Genomic DNA, 27,568 nt, shown 5'->3' with positions numbered 1-27,568 from the left:
AATGATATTCATGTTTTTGTAAAAAATGGGACAACAGAGAATCCTCTCTACTATGTGAGGATACTGTGAGAAGGATGCAGGATCAAAGGCCTCACCAGGACCAACCCTGCTGGCACTTTGATTTTGAACTATCATACACTAAAACAGGGAAAATGAATTGTTCTGTTTAAGCTATTAGTCCGTGGTATTTATTATGGCAGCCTAAGCAGACTACTATTCAGGCTATTGGGACCTTAAGGGATTTAGAGTTCTTTCTTTTTTTATTATTAAAAGTTTTATTTTTTTTTAGCTGGACGATGGTGACACATGCCTTCAATCCCAGCATTCAGGAGGCAGGGGCAGGTGGATCTCTGAGTTTGAGGCCAGCCTCTTGAGTTCCAGGAAATTCAGGGCTGATACACAGAAACTCTGTCTCGAAAAAGAGTTAGCTAGTATCAAGCCTGAGCTGTCAGTCGAGCATTTATAATTAATAAAAGCCTCTGTGTGGTAATTGGGAAGTGGCTGCTGGGTATTTGGGAACAGGCACTCAGGAGAGAAATGTCTGACTACAGGATCACTTACAGGAGCAGAAATTACTCAAAGACAGATATATCACTAAAGCCACCCTAGCTTGGGTGACAGATTACAAGGCTGGGAACCTGGGGCACACTGCACAGCCTACATACAGGTAGTTCACCAGTTGAAGAGTGCCCTTTCCAGCTGCCTCAGTTTATCTAAACTTCCAGGCAGCCCCCTGCTCTAGTTTGAGAGTCTTCTTTGCAGCTAAACTCCATTGATCCGAGAGGGACCATCACGTTTTATTGCTTACCCTGGGAAAAAGAGCCTAGTGATTGCGGTCGGTTTCAGGGACTTTCTAAAGTAATTTTGAGTTGTTTATCTTCATACTGAAGGATGGAATGTTACAATCTCAGAGGAAATTGTTATGCAATACAGTACAATTTAGGCTATAAAGATAGACTGGTTCCTCCCAGGTGAGATATGTATAGGTAATGTTTGAATATCTGACTAACAAATACTTTTTTTTGCAGTTTCCACTTAAATTTATATTTTCAAATATGGAACTAGTATTTTGACTTTTTTCTCATACACATACTTTTTTTCTCTCAATTCTGAGTTGCCTTGAAGCAATCAGAATCGTTGTTACAATGTTTCTTCTTTCTTGATTCTGGAGGCCAACAGGTTCCTAGAGAATCAGTCATTTGAGCCAGACCCTGGTGCACATCCTTAATCCCAGCAATCTCTGTATAGTTCTAGCTGACCTGGAACTTGCTCTGTAGATCAGGCTGGCCTCGAACTCGCAAAGATCCGTCTGCCTCTGCTTCCCTAAATGCTGGGATTAAAGGTGTGCACCACCACCACCTGGCTTACTCCTTCAATTTTTCAGTAAGATATGCGTATTAAAAGAAGCTGTAGTTTCTCCTTGTATTCTAATGACTTTAAAAAAAATACTGTTTGCTGGTATACCCTTTCTAAACAAAGGTTGCTAGGTGACACATTTATTGCCTCTGTATATGCCTCCCATGGTTAGCCCACAGATTGGTCTGGAGTTTTGGTCTTTCCATTGTTATTTGAGATAGGTTCCTGATGCGTTACACAGATAGGTCTTGCACTCTTCTTGCCTTAAGTCTCCTTGGTACCAGAAGTACAGATGTATGCCACCTCATCAGGACGTCTGTTTTTGGATGGATTCTTTTGTCGTTTTTAGATTTAGTACCAACTTATTTAATACTTTAAAAAGTACTATATTTAAGATACCCCAAAGGGTATTTTAGGCTACACATTCCTTTCAAGTTTCTGCCCTATTATTACAGAATTCACTGAAATTAGTCTCAGTAAATAGTAAAGTGGGAGTTGGGGGGAATAGGTCAATAGGACAACACTTGCCTAACAGGAATAAGACTGTCTAGTCAGCTCTAACACCTCCCCCCAAAGTGAAGAGATTTGCTACACTACATATAATTTTTGAAGTGTATTCACTCTGTAATACTTTTGGGGAAGGATAGAGGAGATTATTTCACCCTCTTCTATGTACTTAACAAATAGAAAATGTTATAATACTGTTTGCATGAAGTCTCTTTTTAGTCACATAGTCTTAACGAAGTTCTAATTGCTTTGTAAATAACCAGCTAAGATTTTCTGTTTTGATTGCTTTTTAACAATGCCTATGTGTGAGAATTTAAAACTCTGTTTAGTCTGTAATTAGCAAATTCTGAAAATCTGTAAATAATTTCCCCCCCCAGGTTGCAATAAAAATAATTGACAAAACTCAGTTGAATCCAACAAGTCTACAAAAGGTATGTTGATCTAGTATTTACTATTTTAATTCCTATATAATTTACCTTTTAAATGTTTTAACTGTTGGTAGTTGTGCAACAAAGCTTTCTCTTCCTCCAGTGAATATAGCTTGCTGAACATAACACTGGTGCATACCTGTAACTCCAGCATGTAGAAGACAGAAGCAGAAACTCTCCTCACAAGTTTAAGGCCAGCCTTAAGCTTTCTAATTAGGCATTTCCCTCTTTCCCCAAAAAGTTAAATGGAATTTTTCATAAATATAGTTGGGTTAACTTCATTTGAGAGCAGTTATTTTAGATGTTTGACTAAGAATTTTTAAAAAATACAAAATATTTTCAGTTGAGAAATATACTTTTTCTTGACCTAGCTACTTGTGAGGCTGCTGGAGAAAGGAAATTGTTTGAGGCCAAGCATCTTTGAGACTAGACTAAGCAGTTTAGCGATACTTCCATCTTTTTTTATTATAATTTAATTATAACATTTCTCCCTTCCCTTTCTTCTATCCAAGCCCTCCCATAAACTCCTCAGTGCTCTCCTTTAAATTTATAGCTTCTTTTTTCTCCAATTGTTACTGTATGCATATATGTATATATATTCCTAACTATAACCTTTTCAGTTCATATAATACCACTTGAATGCTTTTAGGGCTGACCATATGGCACTGGACAACCAATATGTATTCTCTTCCCTGGGGAAGACTACCTCTCCTCTCTATGTTCCTCAGTTATTTGTAGTTTTGTGTAGGGCTAAAGCTTCTTGGTCTTTTCTCTGGTATGTCATATTTATTGGTGTCATCCTTGTTCAGCTCATGTTTCGACAATCATGTTACTGAGACTATGGGTGTAGCTTCTGATGTTACTAGGAGATGCAGTCTCACGGCAAATTATCTGATCCTCTGGCTCCTAAAGTCTGCCCTCTCTTCCACAATGTTTAAACCTTAGGTAAAGGACTATTGGACTTTTTGTTTGTTTGTTTTCTGGGATGATTCGAGACAGGGTTTCTATGTTTAACAACCCTAGCTGTCCTGGAACTCACTCTGTAGACCAGGCTGGCCTTGAACTTATAGAGATCCGCCTGTCTCTGCCTCCTGAGTGCTAGGATTAAAGGACTGCGCCACCACTGCCTGGCAGGCAATATATCATTTTAAAATATATACATACTGCTACCATTTGGCTTTGTTAAACTTTTTTTTTTTTAAATTTCTCTGTGTAGCAGCTTTGGCTGTCCCAAAACTTGCTTTGTAGACTGAGATCCACCTGCCTCTGCCTCCCAATGTTGGGATTAAATGTGTGTGCCACCATTACCACCTGACTCTCCTTTGGCTTTTTAAAACTTTATTATTGTTGTGTGAGTGCAGATGTACCTGTGTTGAGTGCCATGGCACATCTGCAGAGGTCAGTGGACAGCTGTATGGAGTTGGCTTTCTCCTACTTTTTTATGTGGGTTCTGGAGGTAAAATTCAGGTTGTTTGGGTTCCATAGCAAGTTCTTTTACACACGGAGGCATCCCATCCTTCTTATCTATCTTAACTGAATGTCTAACTTGACCAGGAACAAGTCATTAAACTTTTCAGTTTTAGGTCTTTTTCGTTGTTGTTGTTGTTGCTTATTTGTTTTTTGAGGCAGGGTTTCACTGTATCCTTGACTGGACTGCAGTTTTCTATATAGATGAGGCTGTCTTCACACTCTGAGAGTTCTTCTGCCTTGCTCTCCCAGCTGAGTGCTGAGATTAAAAGTGCCCCCATGCCCAGTAAGTTTTTCATCTTTAAAATAGAGATAGTTTGATCCAGTGTTGGTGGTGTAGCCTGTAGGGTTAACTACTGGCAGTGCCAACATAGGAGAATCTCTTGAGTCCAGATATTTGAAACTCACTTAGGCAATATATCAAGACCTCATAATGATTATTAATTAATATTTTTCATCTCAAAGTGGATGTATTAATGAAACAGTTTATATAAAAGCTTTGTAAACCTCAAACTCTACAGTTGTAAGTTACTTTGGTGTATGTAATCCACAATTTAATTACTACTCTATTCTTTTTTTTTTTTTTTTTTTTTCTTTTTTTGGTTTTTCGAGACAGGGTTTCTCTGCAGCTTTTTTAGAGCCTGTCCTGGAACTAGCTTTTGTAGACCAGGCTGGCCTCGAACTCACAGAGATCCGCCTGCCTCTGCCTCCCGAGTGCTGGGATTAAAGGTGTGTGCCACCACCGCCCGGCTTACTACTGTATTCTTAATGGTGATTTTTATCTTGAATTTTTTGGATATCTGTTATTTGGAGAGGACCAGGGAGGAGGTAAATTTCACTGATACTATAAATACTATTTAAATATGATGCAAACAGATCGCAGTCCTTTGTTCTGAAGTATAAATTATCACCACTGTGATATAGACGGCCATCTTTTTCTTAAACTGGAACCATCTACATTTTATAACATGTAATAAAATAGTTGTTTTTACAATGTAACCCTGATTGCTGACTGGTTTGTTGGCCAGTCTTCCCCTCCCACAGTGTCTTTTTCTGGTGTCCCAACAACTGTTGTTAGAGCTTTCCTCCCTTGCTGTAGATGAGCATCTGTCTTTACATCTGTAACACTGTTCTCTGTTTTCACCATATGGAGCTCCAGAAAAACCCACTGTCGAGCCTGTGAGATCTCAATTCTCCCTTCTGCAGAGTAAATGCTCAGACTCTTGGTCACTCAACAGGCGATGCCCTTAACATAGGCTTATTTTATAGTGTTCTTAAAGTGGTTGTTTTCTTTACCTGAATTACATGGTTCTTGCTAAAATGCTTTTTTTCTGTAAGTTGGACTTGTATGTGTCAGTGTGTGTTGTAGGTGTGGTATTCTATCCCTGAGCTACATCCCCAGTCCTATTTGGGACATTTTTGAGCCATGAACCTTTTTTGCTAACTGTCACTACTTTTGTGCTGTCTAAATTAGGTGAGAAGTTTTCACCCATTTAAAATATTAAGCAAGATAGGGACAAAGATTGTTCAGTGGAGAATTCTCCTTCCAAGTTGTTGCTGTAGACTTAAGTAGTAAAACATTTGGTGTTATTTATTTTAGTGTATGAATGTATTGCCCATGTGCATGTATGTGCACCACATACGTACCTGTAATATTCTACAGGACTGATTTACGGATGGCTTTGAGCCACCATGTAAGTGTCAGGAATCAAATCTTGGTCCTCTTATAAGGCTGGTCTCAAACTTCTAGGTCCATGTGATCCTCCTTTGAAGTGCTAGACTCATCAGCCACTATTTCTCCCTTTCCTTTATTTGTTTTAATTTGGTTGGTTGGTTAATGAATTAAAAAACAATTTTTTAAAAGGCAGTCTTGCTATAATAGCCCAGCTTGGCCTGGAACCCACAGATTTGGCATTCCTTTTGTTCTAGCTTCTCAGACTGGGATTCTAGTCCCTCTGAAGCTCAAAGGGAGACTAGCCAATTTTTTGAGAATTAAACAGAAGTAGAGTAGCCAAGGATTAGTAATGTGACTTAAGAGTTAATGGTAGGTAGATGGCTCTGTACTAGAGGGTCTTAACTCTGTTAACACATACTGAGTGCAGCAAAAACTCAAAAGACTGACCCTGATAGGAAATGTTACCAGCCAAAAGGCAGGTGGAACACCCTATGCTCTCTTTTCAAAAGGTTGACGTGTCTACCACTTGTTGAATATCATCTTCCTTCTGTCTGATATGTTGAGAGCAAATGTTAGGTTCTGAGGTATTCTTAGCAAGCTTGGGTTAGTTTAGTAGTTCCCGAACTCTTAGAAAATGGTTCCTTGGGTCTTAATCTCTACTTCAGATATTGGCGATGGATACTCTGTGTTTATATATGTCAGCCAGCTCTGAAAAATACTTGTCTTAGCTAGAGCAATGGTTCACAGTTGAGTGCTTTTTGCTCTTCCAGGGGACCCAGGTTTTACTTCCAGCACTCACATAGCTGCTCGCAACGATCTCTAGTTCCAGTTCCAGGAGACAACAGCTTCTGGTTTCTTCGGGCACATGTGGTGCACATTCATAGATGCAGACAAAACACCATACATATAAATACACATAAATAAAAATTAAAAAATTGTCTTTTATGGTAGATACCATCTTTGAAGCCAGATAGAAGTCTTTGTATAGTCTATATCAAATTCATCTCCATGTGTTATAATTCTGTTATTCTAAAAGTCAAGCCAGAAATCTTTGGGAAAGGTATATAGTTTCCATACAATTTTTGGCCATTTGACTTGGTGAAATCACAGAATGTTAATATGAGACCTCAAAAAATGGAAAATATCATTCAGTTGTTTCCTGTTCATGTCAGTCAACAAAAACCTCAATTTCAGTTTTTTCTCTTTGATTTCTTGGACTCTATGTGTAATGGGTTCATATGTTTCTCAAAAATTCCAGTGCTTTTTTAAAAATTCTTTTCATTTTATGTGTGCACATTCCATGATATACATGTGGAGGTCAGTAAAACTTGAAGGAGTTGTTTCTCTCTACCATGCAGGTCTTGGGGATCAAGCTCAAGTCATCAGTCCTGGCACAAGTGACTTCACCAGTTGCCATCTTTAGTTGCCACCAGTTGTAGTGGTTCCTTCCCATATTCCTAGCACTTGGGAGGCAGAAGCTGGTGGATCTCTGAGTTTGAGGCCATCCTGGTCTACATACATTCCAGGCCAGCGTGGGTACACAACAAGACCCGGTCTCAAAACAAAAACAAAGTTTACTTCCCTCTACAGCTACATTAACTACCTGGACTATACATGGCTTCACCACTCTTAGTGTACATTAAAGGATGTTCAGTATGCCAAGAGCATGGAACAACATAGAACAATAATATTGTGTCTGACACTATAAAAAAACTAGCTGTATGAAGGTGACTCTGAATGTCTCTGTTCTTCTCCCTCAAAGGTCTAATTTGTCCCTAACCATGCTATATTCTATTTTAACTCACTTCAAATATTTTGTTCTTTAGTAACTTTTCTGAAATGGCATAATGAACCATTGGCACAATTAAAACTGCCTCTGGGCCAAGAAGATGGCTCAGCCTGAGTTGCCAGCCTGCTACAGATCGGTGCAGGAGAGAAGGAAGAAGACAATAGCAAAGAAAAGAAAAAGAAGGGGAAAAAAGATTAACAGTTATTCTCTGACCAAGATGTTGTAAGTGGTCTATATTGAGCTGTTGGAGAAAGAAGTCCAGGAGATGTTCCTAAGAGTCCCATAGAGGGAAGGAAGAAATTAGCAGTGCAGGTAGAAGCAATCCTTGGGACTTTCAGGACTCATGGTGAAGGAATTTTCTTTTAAAAAGGCTGTGTTGTAGCTAGAGAGATGGCAAAACATGCATTAAATAAAATGAATAGGCCAGGCACTGGTAGTGCATGTATTTAATCTCAGCACTTAGGGTTAGGAGGCAAAGGCAGGTGATCTCTGTGAATTCAGGACCAGCCTAGACTATAGAACAAGTTTCAGGACAGCCAAGGCTACACAGAAACTCTGTCTCAAAAAACCTAAGCGAATAAATAAATAAAATGAATAAATTAATTAAAAAATTTAAAACAGTCTGTCTCATAGAAGAGTGTCTGTCCCAGGCCATTCTCATTCTAATGCACTGTCACTGTTGTCCCAACACTTAAAGCCAGGAGCTCCTGGGAAGAAAGCACCCATCTGGGGAAGAAGCCTTGCTCTTTAGAACAGAATCCACAAAAGAATCCAATCTACAGGGTTCTGAAGACTACTGTTTTGTTTTTCCTTTAACATTATTTTGTGTGTATGACCTGCCTGCATATGTTTGTTCATGGTATTATGTCTGATTCTCACTGAGGTCAGAAGAGGGTGTGTTAGATCCCCTGGGACTGTAGTTACAGACAGTTGTGAATTGCTATATGGGTGCTGAGAATCGAATCCTGGTTCTCTGCAATAGTAACGAGTGCTCTTAACCATTGAGCCAACCCTCCAGCCCCTGAAAACTACTGATTTATAAAAGCTGAAGCAACAGTGCCCCCAAGTAGCCTAGTGGCAAGGAGCACTGCAGACCACATGAAGAGCACTAACTGGTTCTCTCTACCTGTAAAATAGATAATTCCTTGAGTATCCCATAACTAAGATTTCCTCAAGATACCAAAAAGGCCATCACTGCTGCAGAACTCTCAAGTACCAACAGTGGCTCTAAAACAAACACCAGCTTTGAAAAGAAAACAGTCACCAGACACTGTAGCCTGTGTCTGTAATCCCAGCATCTGGGAAACTGAGGCAGGAAACTCACCATGATTTTAACGAAACCTAGTCAATAGAATGTGTTCCAGGCTGGCTTGGAAAATTTAGACACTTTCTTAAAATAAAAGTGAGATAGTGGGCTGGTGATGTACCGCAGTGATGGAACACTTGCCTTAGGTCCTAGGTTCAATCTCTAGTACTGCAAACAGTAATCCGCTGCTGACTCAGCACATTACTGTTCATGGCACCCGAGGTGCCCTGCTGTAAATTCCCTAACTTCCTTACCTTCACTCTAACAGAGGACTAAGAGCTCTGTGGGGTTGCAGCCGAGAAGAAGCATAGCTTTGTGAAGTTCTGATCTACTTAACATTTAGACAGTTACCCCAAATTCATTACAATTGGAAACAGCGAAAAGCAAAACTCAGTCCTAACAAAGGGTGTGATGTTGTTTGACTTGTCATCCTAGTATTTGGGAAGCAGAGGCAGGTAGCTTTCTGTGAATTCAAGGCTACTCTGATCTACTTAGCAAGTTTTACATAAGCCAGCTATGTACTTGGACCTTGTCTGGGTAGGAAGATAAAGAAAGGGGAGATTGGAGAGATGGCTCAGTAGTTAAGAGAACTTGCTTTTCTTTCAGAGGACACAGGTTGGTTTCTAGCACCCATGAGGTGGCTCACAGTCATCTGTAACTATAGTTCTTGGGGATCTAATACACTCTCTTGCCTCTGCAGCACTGCATGCACCTAATGTACTTACATGCAGGCAGAACACTCATATCCATAAAATAAATAATTTTTTAAATCCTCTAAAAATAATTGTCTTTATTTGCCAGCATGTTTTTCTACCACACACTTGTCTTTTCTTTGTACATTTCTGTATATCCTGTTTGAGCCAGTTGTATAACGGTCTCATCTTGGTTAACTGGTGTAGCTGTGTGCTGTTGGATTGGCATAGGCTCAGGTCCGAGGAGAGTCTTTCTCTGTATTACCTCTCATCCTGAAAGAGGTAGGAGAAGCTTCACACAGATCTAAGATGGGAGAACCTGATGGCCAAACTTTCCAGCTCAGCTCACTTTGATTTTGCTACTATCACATTGGCTAAAATGAGTTGAACAGCAAGTGTAGCTGCATGTGAGGTGTGGCTCAAGAGGACCCGTATTGCTGGGTTGTGGTGACTGCTCATACCTTTAATTCAGCACTCGGGAGGCAGAGGCAGGTGTGGATCTCTGTGAGTTCGAGGCCAGCCTGGTCTACAAGAGCTAGTTCCAGGACAGGCTCCAAAGCCACAGAGAAACCCTGTCTTGAAAAACCAAAAAAAAAAAAAAAAAAAGTAAAAAAAGAGAGCACCTATATTGCTTAAAAATTTGTTTATTAAGTATACAGTGTTCTGCATGCCTGCAGGCCAGAAAAAAACACCAAATCTCATTACAGATGGTTGTGAGCTGCCATGTGGGTGCTGGGAATTGAACTTAGGACCTCTGTAAGAACAAGCAGTTCTCTTAACCTCTGGGCCATCTCTCCAGCCCCATGGATTGCATAGGTTTTTATTGGCTCTTAGGTATAGATAATGAATCAGAGTTTATTCACAAACTGTTTTTAAGATGCCAAAATAAGCCCGGGAGTGGTGGTGCACGCCTTTAATCCCAGCACTTGGGAGGCAGAGACAGGTGGATCTCTGCGAAACCAGCTTGGTCTACAAGAGCTAGTTCCAGGACAGGCTCCAAAGCTACAGAGAAACCCTGTCTTGCAAAACCAAAAAAAAAAAAAAAAAAGCAAAAATAAATTAAGAGTGTGGTTCTTGTTCCCCTCAGGACTGCTGCCATTTCCATTAAAGGAAACATTTTAGAATACTGTTTGGTACTTCAGGGTTACTTTGAATTTCTGTATTATTTTGTTCTTAGGAATAGGGTAGTATAAATAATGAAGCAGTTATCTAAGAAAAACTTAAAGTTTTACTGTAAGCAGAGTATAACATTTAATAACATAGGGATTTGTCTTTTTATTTTTTAGCTCTTCAGAGAAGTAAGAATAATGAAGATTTTAAATCATCCAAACATAGGTACTTTCCATTTTCTTAAATACTTGGAGGTCTTGAAAATGTGTCATAAAGCTAAACATGTATTTCTGAAGTGATAGGAAGCTTCTCCCAACCCAGGTATATTTTTAATAAAATATATACAAGTTACTGTTTGTATTAGCTCTTTGAAATTACAGGGATTAAACATTTTGACTTAAGGTTTTTTTTTTTTTAAAAAATTGTTTATTGGTATTTTGTTTACATGTATTTGTGTGAGAGTGTCAGATCTCCTGGAACTAGAGTTACAGAGAGTTGTGAGCTGCCATATGAGTGCTGGGAATTGAACCCAGGTCTTCTGAGGAGTAGTCATTGCTCTTAAACACTGGGCCACGTCTTAAGCACTTGTCTTAAGCTTTAATGCCATAGGAGTATGTATAATCAGGCTGATTAATTTTTTTAGTGTATTGGGAAGTCTAATTGTATTTCATTAGCTGACAATATTTTCAAAGAAACTTGCTGTGTCTGTGTTTCTAAGAAAATATTTGTACAAAGTAGTATATAAAAGATGGGATAATATTATCTAACGAAATTGGTATAGGAACTATTTGTTTGTCCTTCATGTGCTTAACTGTGACAGGTGGTTAAAGACAAGGAAAGAACCTTTTTCTGTCCTCTTAATTGTGGGACCAAAATGAAAACACAAATTGACCAACATGCACACCTATGAAAACTTTTGATTCTATGTGTCATAATAGGGTTTTTAAATAATGTAACTGCATTTTTATAAAACAATGCTCCTTTTTCAAGAGTAAATGAGATAGATAATGTCATGTTTTGGAGAACCCATGAATTCCTCAGAAAAGAAAAATAACATATAACTGCAGAAGACAAAGAATTTCTACACAGAATTTTTTTTGTTTTTGTTTTTTGAGACAGAGTTTCTCTGTGTAGCCCTGATGATTCTGGAACTCACGCTGTAGAATAGGCTGACCTCAGTCAGACTCACAGAGAACTACCTCCCTCTGCCTCCCAAGTGCTAGAATTGTAAAAAAGAAAAAGGAAAAAAAAGTAAAGAGCCAGTATCTTTTGCATATTATAAATACTTACCAGTACTGCCTTTACTTTCTAAGTCGTCAAAAAATTGTTTAATTATAAATGACTAGCATAAAGGCCTGTGCCACAAACGCCTAGAACCACATTGATATTTTTTAATTTGAGTATATACTTAAGCAAATAGATTACACTCAATTTGATTAAATTAGTCACTGTCATTTAAAACATTCTTGGGGGGGCTGGAGAGATGGCTTAGTGGTTAAGAGCACCGCCTGCTCTTCCAAAGGTCCTGAGTTCGATTCCCAGCAACCACATGGTGGCTCACAACCATCTGTAATGAGATCTGGGCCCTCTTCTGGCCTGCAGGCAGAGTACTGAGAATACTGTATACATAATAAATAAATAAATCTTAAAAAAAAAAAACCATTCTTGGGGCTGGAGAGATGACTCAGCAGTTACGAGCACTTGTTCATACAGAGGACCCAGGTTCAATTCCCAGCACCCACATGGCAACTCACAACTGTTTGTAATTCTATTTCCAGGGGATCTGGCACCCTTACACAGACATACCAATTGTATGGCCAAGCACCAATGCATATAAAACACGTAAATAAAAACCATTGTTGTTTTATGCAGTACTATGCAGAAAATGCTACTATCATCCTAAAGCAATATTAATGAAAAAATATACATGCGATGGACTGGCCTTGTGGGACCTAGTCTGTTTGGATGCTCACCTTCCCAGACCTCGATGGAGGGGGGAGGACCTTGGACTTTCCACAGGGCAGGAAACCCTGACTGCTCTTAGTACTGGAGAGGGAGGGGGAAAGGGAGTGGTGGGAGTGGGAGGGAAATGAGAGGAGAGGAGGAGGTGGAAATTTTTAATAAATTAAAAAATATGCATGCGAGAATCCATAAAAAATAGAGAAAAAGAAAAACTATAATAAGTATAATAATGGATAGAAGCCCTTTCTTTGTTTTTTATTTCAACACTTTAAGGATAGTCATTAAAATTTGGATTTTTTTGTTTGGTTGGTTTGGTTTGGTTTTTTGTTTTTTTTTTCAAGACAGGGTTTCTCTGTAGCTTTGGAGCCTTTCCTAGAACTAGCTCTTATAGATCAGGCTGGCCTCAAACTCACAGAGATCTGCCTGCCTCTGCCTCCCTCCCACCTCCAGTGCTGGGATTAAAGGTGTGTGCCACCACCATCTGACATAAAACCTTATTTTATGTGCAGTGTTGTGAAGGTCTTAGGGTCGCCCAGGGACTGGATTTACATAAACTTAAGAGGTGCCATGTGGGTGCTGGAAATTGAACCTGGATCCTCTGGAAGAACAGTCAGTGCTCTTACCCACCCAGCCATCTATCTCTACAGCCCCAAATTTTGGATTTTAGATTAAAATTTTTCACCAAAAATTTACTTTATCACTACTACTCAGAATTTCATCTCTAAATATTTGATCACTACTGTCCGTGGGATCAAAGCATACCTCTGTATACTAGGCAAGTGTAAACTAAACTCTCATTAATCCTAGTGCTTTATTTACTAAATGTAATAAATTTAAATTTTATTTTGTTTTGGTTCTTTGTTTGTTTGTTTGTTTTCTTGTGTTTGAAGACGGTTTCTTTTTGACAGGGTTTCTTTATGTGGCCTTGGTTGTCCTAGAACTCACTCTTTCAGACAAAAATGACCTTGAACTCAGAGGATCTGCTGGTCTCTCCCTGTTGGGGTTAAAGGTGTGCGCTGCCACCACCTGGCTAAATTTAAATTTTTTCAATTCATATTGCATTAAGATAATTTTCTCAAAAGAGCCGGTATGTAGGGCTGGAGAGATGGCTCAGATGTTAAGAGCACTGACTGTTCTTCCAGAAGTCCTGAGTTCAATTCCCACAACCACATGGTGGCTCACAACCAGCTGTAATGAAATCTGGTGCCCTCTTCTGGTATGCAGGCAGAACACTGTATAAACAATAAATAAGTAAATTGTAAAAAAGAAAAAGGAAAAAAAAGTAAAGAGCCAGTATCTGCTTTTGCATATTATAAATACTTACCAGTACTTCCTTTACTTTCTAAATCATCAAAAAATTGTTTAATTATAAATGACTAGCATCCTATTTATTGAGAAAAATTTAAAGGAAATAACAAAATTAAGTAGATGTGTACAACAGTGACATAATAGCTTCAGAGATTTACTTCATATTCCTTTAGAAATACGTTTACCTTTCACTGATGTATTGTAGCTTTATAAATTAGCAGAAATGGAAAGTTCTATCTAAAGAAAGGAGCCGTCATAGCAAAATCCCATTTCCCCCCAACCCCTGAAAACCATTTTTTGTTGTTATTGTTGTTGTTTGTTTGTTTTGTTTTATTTGGGTTTGGGTTTTTAGAGATAGGGTCTTACTGTATAGCTCTGGCTGTCCTGCAAAACTCTATGTAGACCAGGCTAGCCTCTGAAAAATCATTTTTTTTTTTTTGTCTTTCAAGACAGGGTTTCTCTGTAGCTTTGGAGCCTGTCCTGGAACTAGCTCTTGTAGACCAGGCTGGTCTTGAACTCACAGAGATCCGAGTGCTGAGATTTAAAGGCATGCACCACCGTCGCCCAGCTTGAAAATCATTCTTTAAAAGAAGCTTGGGTTGGAAATTTGCTTGTGATATATTTCCTTAGCATGCCCAAGACCCTGCCCTCAGACCTCAGCTTCAGAGGAAAGAAAAAAATGTTATTTTTGCTGCCTGTGTCACATAACTGTAATCTTACTTTCTAGGGAGGCTGAGGAGGGAAAACATCAAATCCACAGTTTGGCTAAACTACAGAATGAGATCAAGGCCAGCCTTGTAATTTAGATCATATCTCAAAATAAGTATTAAAAAGTTTGGGGATAATGCTGCTGGGTGCACGCCTTTAATCCCAGCACTCAGGAGGCAGAGGCAGGCAGATCTCTGTGAGTTCGAGGCCAGCCTGGGCTACAAGAGCTAGTTCCAGGACAGGCTCCAAAGCTACAGAGAAACCCTGTCTCGAAACCCCCCCCCCCCAAAAAAAAGAAGTAGTAGTAGTAGTAGTAGTTTGGGGATAAGGGGATAATGCTTGACTAGTATTTGTGAGACCCTAGATTCAATTCTCAGTACCACAAAAGAATAAAAAATTAATTATCATATAACCCCCTTCTAATTATTTCTAGTTTTACTTTCAGAATATTAACATAGAAAGGTTCCTAGTTCTTTGAGAGTTGCCTAAGTTCCCCATGTTACAGAAGTCTCCTTAAAATCATAGTAACAGATGAAAGGGCTTGCCTTTGCCAAAAGGGTAATAGGTAAGAAAGTGAAAAATAGGGTTGAGCTGCTGGAAGGACAATCCACTTACAGCTTATACAAACAGCATCATAGACGGTAACAGGAAGAGAGGAAGTGAGAAAGTAGTCATATGGCCAGACTGCTGAGTACATTCTTAACACCCAAAACTAATCTTTATTTTTATGGTTTCTTCCTCCTCCCCCCCCCCCCCCCCGAGACAGTGTTTCTCTGTAGCTTTGGAGCCTGTCCTGGAACTAGCTCTTGTAGACCAGGCTGGTCTCGAACTCACAGAGATCCGCCTGCCTCTGCCTCCCGAGTGCTGGGATTAAAGGCGTGCGCCAGCATCGCCTGGCTTAAATTTTTTTTAACAAAATTCTGTAAAACGGTATTTTTTTAATCCCTAAAAAGCATATAAGAGCCAGCTTTCTAAAACCTTTAGCAGGAAATAACTGGGGTATTTTTGTAGCTTATAGGTACATGTTTTGTACATACAGTTGTTTGTTCTTTTTTCTCATTTCTCCTTTCCCTTCAGTGAAGTTGTTCGAGGTCATTGAAACGGAAAAAACACTCTACTTAATCATGGAATATGCAAGTGGAGGTAAGCACATTTACATTGCTTCCAGAATGAGAGGTATGCGTATGTTTTCCTTTTTTTCTCTTTAAGAACAATGTGCAGCCACAGTACCTGTATGGGTAGTCATTAAGATTTTATTTAGCAGCCGGGCAGTGGTGGTTCACGCCTTTAATACCAGTGCTCGGGAGGCAGAGGTAGGCTGATCCCTGTGAGCTTGAGGCCAGCCTGATGATCTCAGAGTGAATCACAGGACAGCAAGGGCTACACAGAGAAATCCTGTCTTGGAAAGCAAACAAACAAAAATTTAATGCTCAGATGTTAACTGGTGTCAGAGTGAGAACTTCTGGCCTCACCTTGTCAGTTATGTGGGTTGTAGTGTTTGAGTATTAGCATTATTATTTTCTCAAAATTATTTATTTTTACTTTATGTGCATTGATGTTTTGCCTGCATGTATGTCTTTGTGAGGGTGTCAGATCCGTAAGAACAGGAGTTACAGGCAGTTGTAAACTGAGCCCAGGTCCTTTAGAAGAGCATCTAGTGCTCTTATCCGATGAGCAATTTGTCCAGCTCATCATTACTGCTTTTTATTACTTTTATTTATTATGTATATGTATGGGCACATGTGTAACAGCAAATTTGTAGAGGTCAGAGGACAACTTGAAGGAACTGGTTCTTTGCTTCTACCATGGACTTGAACTCAAATGATCAGCACTTTACCCTTGAATCATCTCTCTGGCTCTATTTTTAACATTACTAGTTGATAATATACAACAACTCTCATGATTTCATTGTACTAAAATATATCACATGGAATTTAGTACTTAAATTGCTTTCTTTCTAATCTGATGACCTTGAATTTCTGATCATCTTCTATTTCCCAGATACTAGGATTATACATGTGTGCCACTATTCCCAATTGTTTTTCTTTTTCTTATTTGGAGGCTGGGGTGATTCTGGGCTTAGAACCCAGATCTTCCTGAATGCCGAGTAAGCACCCCACCAATACAACCACATCTAGCCCAGTATTTGAACCATTTTCAAGTATATGGTTGAATGACTGTCTTAGGTTTTCTATGGCTGTGATAAAAACCATGACCAAGTTTGGGAGAAAGGGTTTATTCAGCTTACCCTTTCACAGTATTTATAGTCTATCCGTGAAAGAAAACAGGGTAGGAACTGGAGGCAGGAGCTGATAACAGAGGCCATAGAAGATGCTGCTTGCTGACTTGCTCCTGATGGCTCACTCAGCCTGCTTTCTTTTTCTTTTTTCTTTTTCCTCCAGCCTTCCTTTCTTATAGCACCCAGGAACACCAACCCAGGGATGGTACCACCCAGAATGGCCTGGGGTCCCCTACATTAATAACCAATTAAGAAGATGCTGTACAGGCTTGTCTACAGTCCAGTCTTAGGGAGGCATTTTCTGATTGAGGTTCCCTCCTCTCAGATAGTTTTATGTCAAGTTGACATTAAGTACACTCACATAATTCCATACTCCTCACTATTGTCTGTTTCTCCAGAAATGTTTCTAAACTGAAGTTGTACATCCATTAAATAAGCCTTACCTGTTTCTTTTTCTCAGCTCCTTACATTCACCAAACTATTTTCTGTCCCTGAATTGGACTAGTTTAAGTACCAAATATAATGAAATTGTACAATATTGGTCCATTTGTTCTTGATTTAGAATATTTTCCTTAATGTTGTCAAAATCATCTACACTATGGCATGTACTGGAATTCCTGAAGCATATCCTAATTGGTCTTAGGAGTAAAAACCTCAAGTCAGATATCGAGGTAAATGATAAAAGATCAGAGAAGCAAAGGAATAGCCACAGTCACTTCTTACCTCCCCACATCCTTAGACCTGAAGGACTGAGATCCTGTCTCTGCCATGTGTTACTTCCTGTCTCCTCTCTGTACAGACCTCCAGACCTCTGTGGTTAACTTCTAGCTAGCTCCACCCTCTAATCTCCTGGCTGGCTTTATTTCTCAGAACACAAAATATCACAACAAATTTCCTTTCTTTTTAAATTCTAAATAACAATCTGAGAAGGAGACTTATGTATCTACAGATATTTTGTTTATCCCAAGTATTTGGGAGTTTTGATGTATAAATACATGATAGATATCAGTTTCTTAGGTTTTTGTTTGTTTGTTTTTGGTTTTTCAAGACAAGGTTTCTCTTTGTAACCCTGACTAACCTGAAACGATCTCTGTAAATCAGGCAAATTCCTGTGCCTCTGCCTCCTGAGTGCTGTGATTAAAGGTGTGTGCCACCAGCACAGTTTTCTTGGTTTTGTTTGTTTGTTTTTGAATTCGGGATTGTCTAGGTAGGGCTTTAAAACATAAGCTTTATCACAGAGCTACATATCCAATTTATCAGATTTTAATGTCATTGATAAACGTATTTACAAAAGCCAAAAATGGCTTCAATACATATGATTACAAGATGATGTGTGGCTTGGGGGTGGGGGAGTGGCACACACCTTTAATCCCAGCACTCAGGAGGCTGTGGCAGATGGATCTCTGTGAGTTCAAGGCCAGCCTGTTCTACAGAGTGAGTTCCAGGACAGGCTCCAAAGCTACAGAGAAACCCCGTCTCAAAAACAAACAAAAAACAAAAAGCTAAGTGGATGTATATAGTTCTGTTGGTTCTAAAGATTTTTCTTAAGGGTTGAGCTTATGGGGACTAGTGGTTCAGAACCACATGTAAGTTCTACTGTATAGAACAGCTGCTTTCCTAGTCATCAGTTCTTACTCTATTTCTGGCACCATGGTTGGCACATAGACTGGGTGGACCAGGCTGGCCTTGAACTCAAAGATCCTCCTGCCTCTGCCTTATGAATGCTGAGATCAAAGCCCCGTGCCACCACCACTCAACTTTTTCTTTTTCTTCCTTCCTTCCTTCCTTCCTTCCTTCCTTCCTTCCTTCCTTCCTTCCTTCCTTCCTTCCTTCCTTCCTTCCCCCCCCCCCCTCTCTCTCTCTTTCTTCTTTTTTTGTTCTTCGAGATAGGTTTCTCTGTAGCTTTGGCGCCTGTCCTGGAACTAGCTCTTGTAGACCAGGCTGGCCTCGAACTCACAAAGATCCGCCTACTTCTGCCTCCTGAGTTCTGGGATTAAAGGCGTGCATCACCACCCCTGGCTTATTTTTAAATATAAAGACAGTTGGTCTCCTTATATAGCCGCCTGCCCTTCCTTTCTTCCTTTTGCTTGTTTGTTTGAGATAAGCTTTCACTGTGTAGTCTTTGCCACCTCAGGACTTACTCTGTAGACCAAGGTGTTCTTAAGCTCATAGAGATCTGCCTGATTCTGCCCCCTCAATGCTGGAATAAAAGCGTGTGTACCATGCATGACAGTACCTCTTCATTTGGTAGAATCTTAGAGTTGCTCAGAAAGGTCGTTTCAAGGCCCAAACTAGAAATAAAGGCATTCTGAACTTCCCCATCCAGTCCTTCCATTCAAGCTGTGTTATTCCTGTCCTTAGCAGGAGTGCTTATAAGCTTTTTTCACCTAGTAAATAACCTTTAGAGGCTTTTAGTCTAGCTATTTAATCTGAGTGTTAATACATTGTTAACAGGAAAATTTTTTTCTGGCTTATAAATTGTATTCCTGATTTATAATCTTAGTTATTGTGCATGTGCTTCATAGTTCTAGTAATCTCTTAAGAGGTTTATATTGCATTTGAATTTATAAATAAATTATGATTTGGCTATTTGGAGCTTCTCTGTGGTCTGTACAACAGTGAGCAGGTTTCCTCCACTAGTAGTTTTCTTGTTTTTTATTGTTTTAATGGGTGTATGATGTCTGTACATGTACGTATGTATAGGCCTTGTGCTTATGAATGCATGTGCACAGAAGACAGAATAGGGCTAGGTTCCTCCCTTATTGATCTTTCCCTTATTCCTTTAAGGTAGAATCTTCTTTTTCAGCTAGGCTATCATACCCTAAGCTCCAGGGATCCTCCCAGCTCTCCTCTCTGTGGTATTGTGTTTTATTTTGTGGAAGACCACATCTGTCTTGTTCCAACTTCATCTTCTTGTTTGAGTAGCAAGGACTTTTAACCACTGAGCCAGTTTTCTGCCCCTAGGTGTTTGTTTGTGCCTTTTTTTTCTTGTTTTGGGTGTGTGGATGTATGTTTTCTTTGTTTGATGTGACAGGGTCTCATGTATCCCAGGCTAGCCATGAACTCCTCATGTATGTAGCTGTATGCATGTGTGTTACATCTCTGTTACTGTGTTAAAACACCATGACCAAAGCAATTTATAGAAGGAAGAGTTTATTTGAGCTTTAGTTTCAGAGGAATAAGCATCCATCATGGCAGGGAGTATAGTGGCATTTAATTTGTATTTTAATAAATAAAGCTTGCCTGGAGAACAGAGAGTAAAACAGCCCCAGTGGTCAGCCTTACAGACCAGAGAGTGGTGACACACACCTTTAATCCAGTAGTCACACTAGTTGCCATAGAAACTGGGTAGTGCGTGCCTTTAATCCCAGCCCTAGAAAGGATTATAAAACGGGAGAAGACAGCAAGTCTCATTCTGAGATTCCCGGAGGCCGGATCACCATTTTCAGACTGAGTTCAAGATAAGAGCCTGTGGCTGGCTGCTTTGCTTTTCTGACCTTCAGGTTGAACCCCAATTTCTCTCTCTGAGTTCTTATGAATTGTGCATCAAGGGAAGCATAGCAGCAAGCTACAGTCATGGCAGCAGGATCAGAAAGCCGAGGTTCCTATCTTCACCCACTAGCACAAAGCAGAAAAAACAAACTGGAAGTAGAGTGGGATTTGAAGCTCTCAAAGCCCACCTCTAGTGAGCATACTTCCTTCAGCAAGGCTGTACCTATGAATCCTCCCCCAAACAACTGTGACCCAAACATTCAAATAAAAGAGTGTATGAGAGCTCTCATTTAAACCTCTCCAGTGGTCAAAGATGACACTGAACTAGTCCTTCTGTTTCCACTGTCCTAATGATGGGCTTGATGCTCGGTATACCACCATATCAAGCTCTGTTGACATCACCTTTATCCTGTCCTGTGCCTTACTGCTCACCACTGCTCACCCCACTTAGTCAGTTGTGCTCTTGCTTAACTTGATTACTGCAGGATCTTACCATGGGCTTCCTATCCTTTCCCGTCATCCTGATTCTGACCACTTTCAAATTCAGCTATACTTTAATGAAGTCAGTTATTCTCAGTTTCTTACCTCATTTGAAATCTAGCCAGAGCCCTTTCCAAAACCTACTGAACTCTTGTGGACCTGCCCTGCACTCTCCCCCATTGCTCACTCCCCCCCCCATATCTGTGGCAGCCTTACTGCGCTCGCTCTCTCTCTCTCTCTCTCTCTCTCTCTCTCTCTCTCTCTCTCTCTCTCTCTCTCTCTCTCTCTCTCTCTCTCTCTCATGTGTATGATGTATATTTGCAGACTTTCACTCTGACAGCTTCGCTGTCCACTGTATCAGATAGTCAACAGAATACAGACATGTTATTTTCTTTTTCTTCTTCACAGCATTCACAGACCTGATATATTCTACATGTGTGCGCTCATTGTTTCTCCTATTAGCCAGCAGATTCCATTAAGAGAGGGAGTCTACTGAATTTGTTGTTTTGTTTTTAAACTCTTTGCTTTTTGGGGGGACCCACCACCCAACTTCCAAGTAAATCACACGTAGTCGAATTCTTTCTTATGAATGCCTGACCTTGGCTTGTTTCTTGCCAGCTTTTTTTTTCTTCTTTTTTCCCCATAAGTTTAATTTATTATGTATACAGTGTTCTGCCTACATGTATGTCTGAATGCCAGAAGAGCGTACCAGATTTCCTTACAGACAGCTATGAGCCACCATGTGGTTGCTAGGACTTGAACTCAGGACCTCTGGAAGAAGAGTCAATGCTCTTGACCTCTGAGCCATCTCTCCAGCCCCTTGCCAATTTTTCTTAAGTTAAATCATCCCATCTATCTTTTGCCTCTGGACTTTTTCCTTTCTCTATTTTTGTATACCTTTATTTATTATGCTGTGGCTGACTATGTAGCTGGGTATCCACCATTGCATCCGCCTCTCTGTGTTCTAATGTTCCTTTTTCTTCTCAGATTTCTCCTCCTATTTATTCTCTGCCTGCCAGCTCTGCCTTTCCTTTCTCCTGCCTTGCTACTAGCCATTCAAATCTTTACTAGACCAATAAATGTTTTAGGCAAAGTAATATAGCTTCACAGAGCTAAACAAATACAACGTAAAAGAATGCAACACATCTTTGTATCATTTGTTACATTTGTTTATGCTGTGGAATTTTCCACTTCTTGGAACATTGCTTTGCAGTTAATAGGGACTCCAAACATTTATTGAATAAAGTAATGATTTGTGGTAATAATCTTACAGGAAGAGATATTTTTTTGGGGACGTCTGGAGAGAGACAGGGTCTCTCTTTAGACCAGGCTAGTCTAGAATGCAGAGATCTGCCTGTCTCTGATTCCCATGTGTTGGAGTTAAAAGTGTATGCCACCATGCCTGGCTTATCTTTCCATCTTGACTGCTCAGTTACTGTTGAGACCTACTGAAGAGATGGAAGCTGCATAACTTAAATGTGTTAAGAGTCTTACGGTTTCTCCTCAGCTGAGGATTATCATTGTGAGCTAAGATCTTAAGCTTTAGTTATTGCTTAGTGACCATATTTTACTTCATATTTACACTTAAAATATGTAAAACATAAAAATACGAGCTAGAGAGTAGGTTCAGTGATTAGGAGCATTTATTTCTTTTGCGGAGGGCCAAGGTTTGATTTCTAACACCCACATTGTGGCTCACAACATCCATTCTTGTGGAATAATCTTTTTGTTTTTTTTTTTTTTTAAGATTTATTTATTTATTACATATATAGTATTCTGCCTGCATGTGTACCTGTACCCCAGAAGAGAGCACTAGATCTCATAGATGGTTGTGAGCCACCATGTGGTTACTGGGAATTGAACTCAGGACCTCTGGAAGAAGAGTCAGTGCTCTTAACCACTGAGCTATCTCTCCAGCCCCCACAACATCCATTCTTAACTCAAGTTCTAAGAGAATAAAATCTCTCTTTCTGTCTGCAGGCACCAGGCTCACATCCAGGCAAAACACTTACATACATAAAATAAATAAACCTAAAAGATTTTTAAATAAAAAAGGACCAAAACTTTGTTAAAAGTGGAATGTTACCAATTTGTGGGAAAATTAATGCCCAGATGTAGGATTTTTGCTTAATTTTATTTCTTTCTGTTATAGGTGAAGTATTTGACTATTTGGTTGCACATGGAAGAATGAAGGAAAAAGAAGCAAGAGCTAAATTTAGACAGGTATGAATTAACATGGCTTTAGTTTGTTAATTCAGTAAGTTACATTGTTAATTCTAGTATTCAGTTAAGAGTGGCATCTGGAGCTGTTGAGGTGACTCATTCAGTACAGTTCCTCCTGTGCAAGCATAAGGACCTAAGTTTGAATCGCCAAGAATACACAGAAAGCTGGGCATAGTGATGTATATGTATAACCCCAGCACTGGTAAAGAGACTAGCAGATCTTTAAAATTCACAGTTTAGCCAGTCAATGAGCACCAGGTTTAGTGTGAGCCATGTCCCAAAAATAAGACAGACAACAGTAAAAGAAGACACTCAGTGTTGACCTCGGGGCTCCAAAAAGACGCACATACAGTCAGTCAGCAAATAAAAGTGGAGAGCAACTGATGAAAAACCTCATGTTGGGTTCTGAGCTCCATACAGACATGCGCACACAAATCTTTTGGAACATTGATTGGCAGTTAAAAATTTTTAAGTACTTTTTATACCTAAAACACTGTATTAGCAGTGACTGAATCATACTTGATGGATTCTTTAGGGTTTTAAAATTGTATTTATTTAGTGTATGTGCACATACAAGCATAGGTTTGCCAAGGCATACATGTAGATGACCTACATAGGTCAGTTTTTCCTTCTGCATGTGGGCCCCGGTGATTGAACATAGATCATCAGGCTTGATGGCAGGTGCCTTTACCTGTCGAGCCATCTCAAAGTTCAGTATAGAAGAGACCTGAGCCCTGAGATTTTCTTTTTCTTTTCTTTTTTTAAAATTTATTTTATTATGTATGCAATATTCTGTCTGTGTGTATGTCTGCAGGCCAGAAGTGGGCACCAGACCTCATTACAGATGGTTGTGAGCCACCATGTGGTTGCCGGGAATTGAACTCAGGACCTTTGGAAGAGCAGGCAATGCTCTTAACCACTGAGCCATCTCTCCAGCTCTCTTTTTCTTTACTAGCTTTTGTAGACCAGTCTGGCATCGAACTCAGAGTTCCACCTACCTCTGCCTCCCAAATGCTAAAGGTGTGTACCTCCACCACCCAGCAAGTCAGTCTCTCTCTCTCTGTCTCTGTCTCTCTCTCTGTCTCTGTCTCTGTTTCTCTCTCTCTCTCCTTTTTCTTTTTTAGATAGCATTTCTCTGTAACTTTGAAGCCTGTCCTGGAACTAGCTCTTGTAGACCAGGCTGGCCTCGAACTCACAGAAATCCATCTGCCTCTGCCTCCCGAGTGCTGGGATTGATTAAAGACATGTGGTACCACTACCCGGCTTTGGCGAATCTTTCTTATAAGTAATTATTTTAATACATAAAACACCTGTGCTCTGCTATAATAAACCATTGTCTTGCTGGGAGGTGGAAGCCAAACTAGTCTGCAGAGTGAGTTCCAGAACTTAAAAGACTACACAAAGAAACCCAGTCTTGAAAAGAAAATGAAAGAAAGAAATGATTGCTTATAGCTTAATACCAGAAAACCAACAATAGGTTTGAGTATCTTCCAGTCATTGTGGTGTTATTAGACCCTAGTGTCCAATCACCGAGGAGGAGGAGTCGCCCCAAGAGACCATCTCTCATCACAGCTGATGTAAAAGCATGAGGATTTTATTAATTCTGTCATGACAGGGTCTTCCAGCAGTCCAGAGGCTAGAAGACCCTGAATGTCTAGTACAGGCTATTTTTAAAGGGAAAAACCACAGAAGGAAGGGGTGGCTGGGGGATTGTTCTTTATTATGATTGCTTATTCAAAAAGGCTATTACCAATAATTGGCTGGAAAGTGGTTGCCAGATCAGATGAGGTAAAGGGAAACTTCTGAGGGTCACTTTGCCCCTTCCCAGGGACTGAGTCAAAACATCAGTCACTGAGTCAACACCTAAGGATTATCATGCCCCTATTCAGGGAGATGGAAAGTTCCCAACATCTCAGTACGTGCATGCATAACTGTTATGTCCTTGGTTCCCAGGAGAGGTGGGGAAGTACTGAGAGTTGTCAGAAATGGCTTCAGAATTGTCTTAAAGTTCTACAGTGTCAGGTTAACTTTGAGTTGTTTAGAGCTAAAGAAAGAGTTGTTAAAAGTGGCAAGGGACTGTACACTGTGATTCAAAAGCAGGATTTGAAAATAACCTTCAATGGCCAGGCAGTGGTGGTGCACGCATTTAATCCCAGCACTTGGTAGGCAGAGGCAGGTGGATCTCTGAGTTCGAAGCCAGCCTGGTCTATAAGAGCTAGTTCCAGGATAGGCTCCAAAGCTATGAGAAACCTTGTCTTGAAAAACAAAAACAAAAACAAAAACAAAAAAAAAAAGAAAGAAAATAACTCCAAGAAAAACTTCTTCATCATCAGAAAATATGTTTATTGGGGCAGGAATTATGGTCCAGTGGCGGTGGGTAGAGAACCTGCTAGCATCCATGAAGCCCTACATTCCATCCCAGCACCACATAAACCCAATGTGCATACCTTTAATCCTGGGACTTGTGTTGGAAATAGGAGGCTCAGAAGAAGTTCAGGATCCTTGTCAGCTGTGGAACGTTTAAGGCCCACCTGGGCCACTTGAAACCATCTTAAAAATTGAATACAATAAAGCAGGGTGTAGTGGCACGGTCCTTTAATTTCTCAGTACTCAAGAGGCAGAACAGGCATATCTGTGAGTTTGGTGTCAGCTTGTTTTACGGAATGATTTCCAGGCTTGCTAGAGGTTACATGGTGAGAGCCTGTTTCAGAAGAAGCAAAACAAAAACCCCAAAGAAAAAATAAGGATAAATGATTTATAATTGTGAGTCTGCACCATTGGTGACTAACCCCATTTTCCCCATGTTTAGATTGTGTCTGCAGTACAGTATTGCCACCAAAAACGGATTGTTCACAGAGACCTCAAGGTGAGCCCAAAATCCTTGCTAAGTTTTCTATAGTTCTTTTGGTGGCCATTTCCCAGATGATGAGTAGATTGTGTTGTTGAATAAGAGAAAAATAAGGTTAGGGACTGGAGAGATGGCTCAGTGGTTAAGAACACTTTCTGCTTTTCTAGAGGATATGAGTTCAATTCTTAGCACCCACATGGCAGTTAAAAGCTGTCTGTAACTCCAAGATCTGACACACTCTCACACAGACACACATGCAGGCAAAACACCAGTGCTCATAAAATAAATAAATTAAGCCAGACATGATGGCACATACTTTTAGTTCAAGCATCTGGGAGGCAGAGGCAGGCAGATCTCTGAGTTCATGGCCAGCCTGGTCTACAAAGTGAGTTCCAGGATTGCCAGAGCTACATAGAAAAACCCTGCCTCGAAAAACCAAAATCAATAAACAAAAAAATTAATAATAACATAAAAATAAGTTCTATAATTATTGGCTCACTTTGTCCAAAATACACAGTGAAGAGGTTTTTGTAGTTGTTTTTAAGTAAAGTTCATGAAAAGTATTTCAGGTCTTGGTAAAGGTGTACCTAGTGGTTCATCTCTGGAGGACAGTTGTCCCATAGTCATACAGAGGTCTCCTGACACACGTGACCAACCTGGACATGGCTGCCCGTGCCTATGTAGGAAGGCATTCTGTCCTTTAATCTGTATTGCTTATTGGAGGTGTCCATGGGCTGCATCTCTGCTCTTTGGCAAAGAGTTAGGATTCACAGAGCATTTTTCTTTTCACAGGCCTTAGAACTTGGGCACCTCTGCTGTTCCTCTTCTTACTTCCAGACACACCCTCTTCCTCCCTGTGTCTTATAGCATATTGTCTATACCACATCTAGACACTATCAGATTACTGACCGCGTATTTGTCCATCTTAGCGCCCACCCTGAGCACATCACTCTGGCAGTTGTGGTTGCTGCCTACATGTAATGACCCCCACTATGTTTCTGCAGCTAGAGTTGTTCTAGGACCCAAGCATCCTAGTACCTAGGCAAAAAGTATCCCTTGGGCACCTCAGGTGTAGCCAATTCAAAATCAGATCTTTTCCTTTTTAAATAGGATTGTGTTCTTTTTCATTATGGTAACTGAAGCTGCTCCAGAGCCTCCTACTTAACCTCCATTCAGCTGCCACTTTTGCTGCTGTTTCCTGTCTCTACTACTCCATTCCTGCTCTCCAAAGCCAGACCACAGTCATGTGATAGTCAGTTCAAACACAGTTTTCTGTCTTGTCTTCTCTGCTCCTGGCTTTCCCTGCTTCCCATCGTATCTCTATTTTATGTGTATGGCTGTTTTCCTTGTGTGTGTCAGAGGCAGAGCTGAACTTCTGAGTTTAAGAGCAACCTGATTACGTAAAGCGTTCCAGGGCAGCCAGAGCTAAAATGATGAGACCCTGTCTCTCCCCACCCCCCAAAAAATAAACATAAGATTATCATTTCCAGAGGAGAAAGGGAGGGAAGCAAAGAAAAATGTATAGCTCAGTAAAAACAATTTTAAAATAAGATTTCCAGCCAGGCAGAGGCAGGCAGATCTCTGTGAGTTCTAGGCCAGCCTGGTCTACAAGAGCTAATTCCAGGACAGGCACCAAAGCTACAGAGAAACCTTGTCTAGAAAAAAAACCAAAAAACAAAACAAACAAAAAACACTGTCTTAAACAAACTAAAAGTCATTTCCTTGTTTAACAACTCTTGAGCAGTGTTCTCTCACCTTGAGTGTAGAAAACTGAAGAAAACACTATTGATTTTATGCCCTCTACCTCCCCAGCCATCTCTGTGGAGCATCTCTCTCCATACGATACCTTTCAGTTGTCGACAGAAATGTACCCTCCCCTTTGTGGACTTCCAAGTCTTCATTCTGCCCCTAAACACCCCTTGAAACATGCTATCTATACCTTTCTCAGTTTCACTTCCTCTGGAAATTTTCCATGACC

The 27,568-nt window shown here is 40.1% G+C and overlaps 1 protein-coding gene across 1 annotated transcript in view; it reads left to right on the top strand.

Annotated features, from left to right (window-relative positions):
- Positions 1-27,568, top strand: part of Mark3 (microtubule affinity regulating kinase 3) — an 82,736-nt gene that overhangs the window by 31,947 nt on the left and 23,221 nt on the right. Inside the window, exons 3-8 of the mRNA XM_042055399.1 lie at positions 2,241-2,294; positions 10,507-10,555; positions 15,386-15,451; positions 22,672-22,742; positions 25,552-25,630; positions 26,160-26,278. Coding sequence (XP_041911333.1) covers positions 2,241-2,294; positions 10,507-10,555; positions 15,386-15,451; positions 22,672-22,742; positions 25,552-25,630; positions 26,160-26,278 — 438 coding nt within the window. The remainder of the gene's footprint in view (positions 1-2,240; positions 2,295-10,506; positions 10,556-15,385; positions 15,452-22,671; positions 22,743-25,551; positions 25,631-26,159; positions 26,279-27,568) is intronic.

The sequence above is a fragment of the Arvicola amphibius genome, chromosome 7, assembly GCF_903992535.2.
Source record: "Arvicola amphibius chromosome 7, mArvAmp1.2, whole genome shotgun sequence".
Lineage (NCBI taxonomy): Eukaryota > Metazoa > Chordata > Mammalia > Rodentia > Cricetidae > Arvicola > Arvicola amphibius.
Note: the sequence above shows the minus strand (reverse complement) of the source record. Positions and strands in the feature narration are given on the sequence as shown.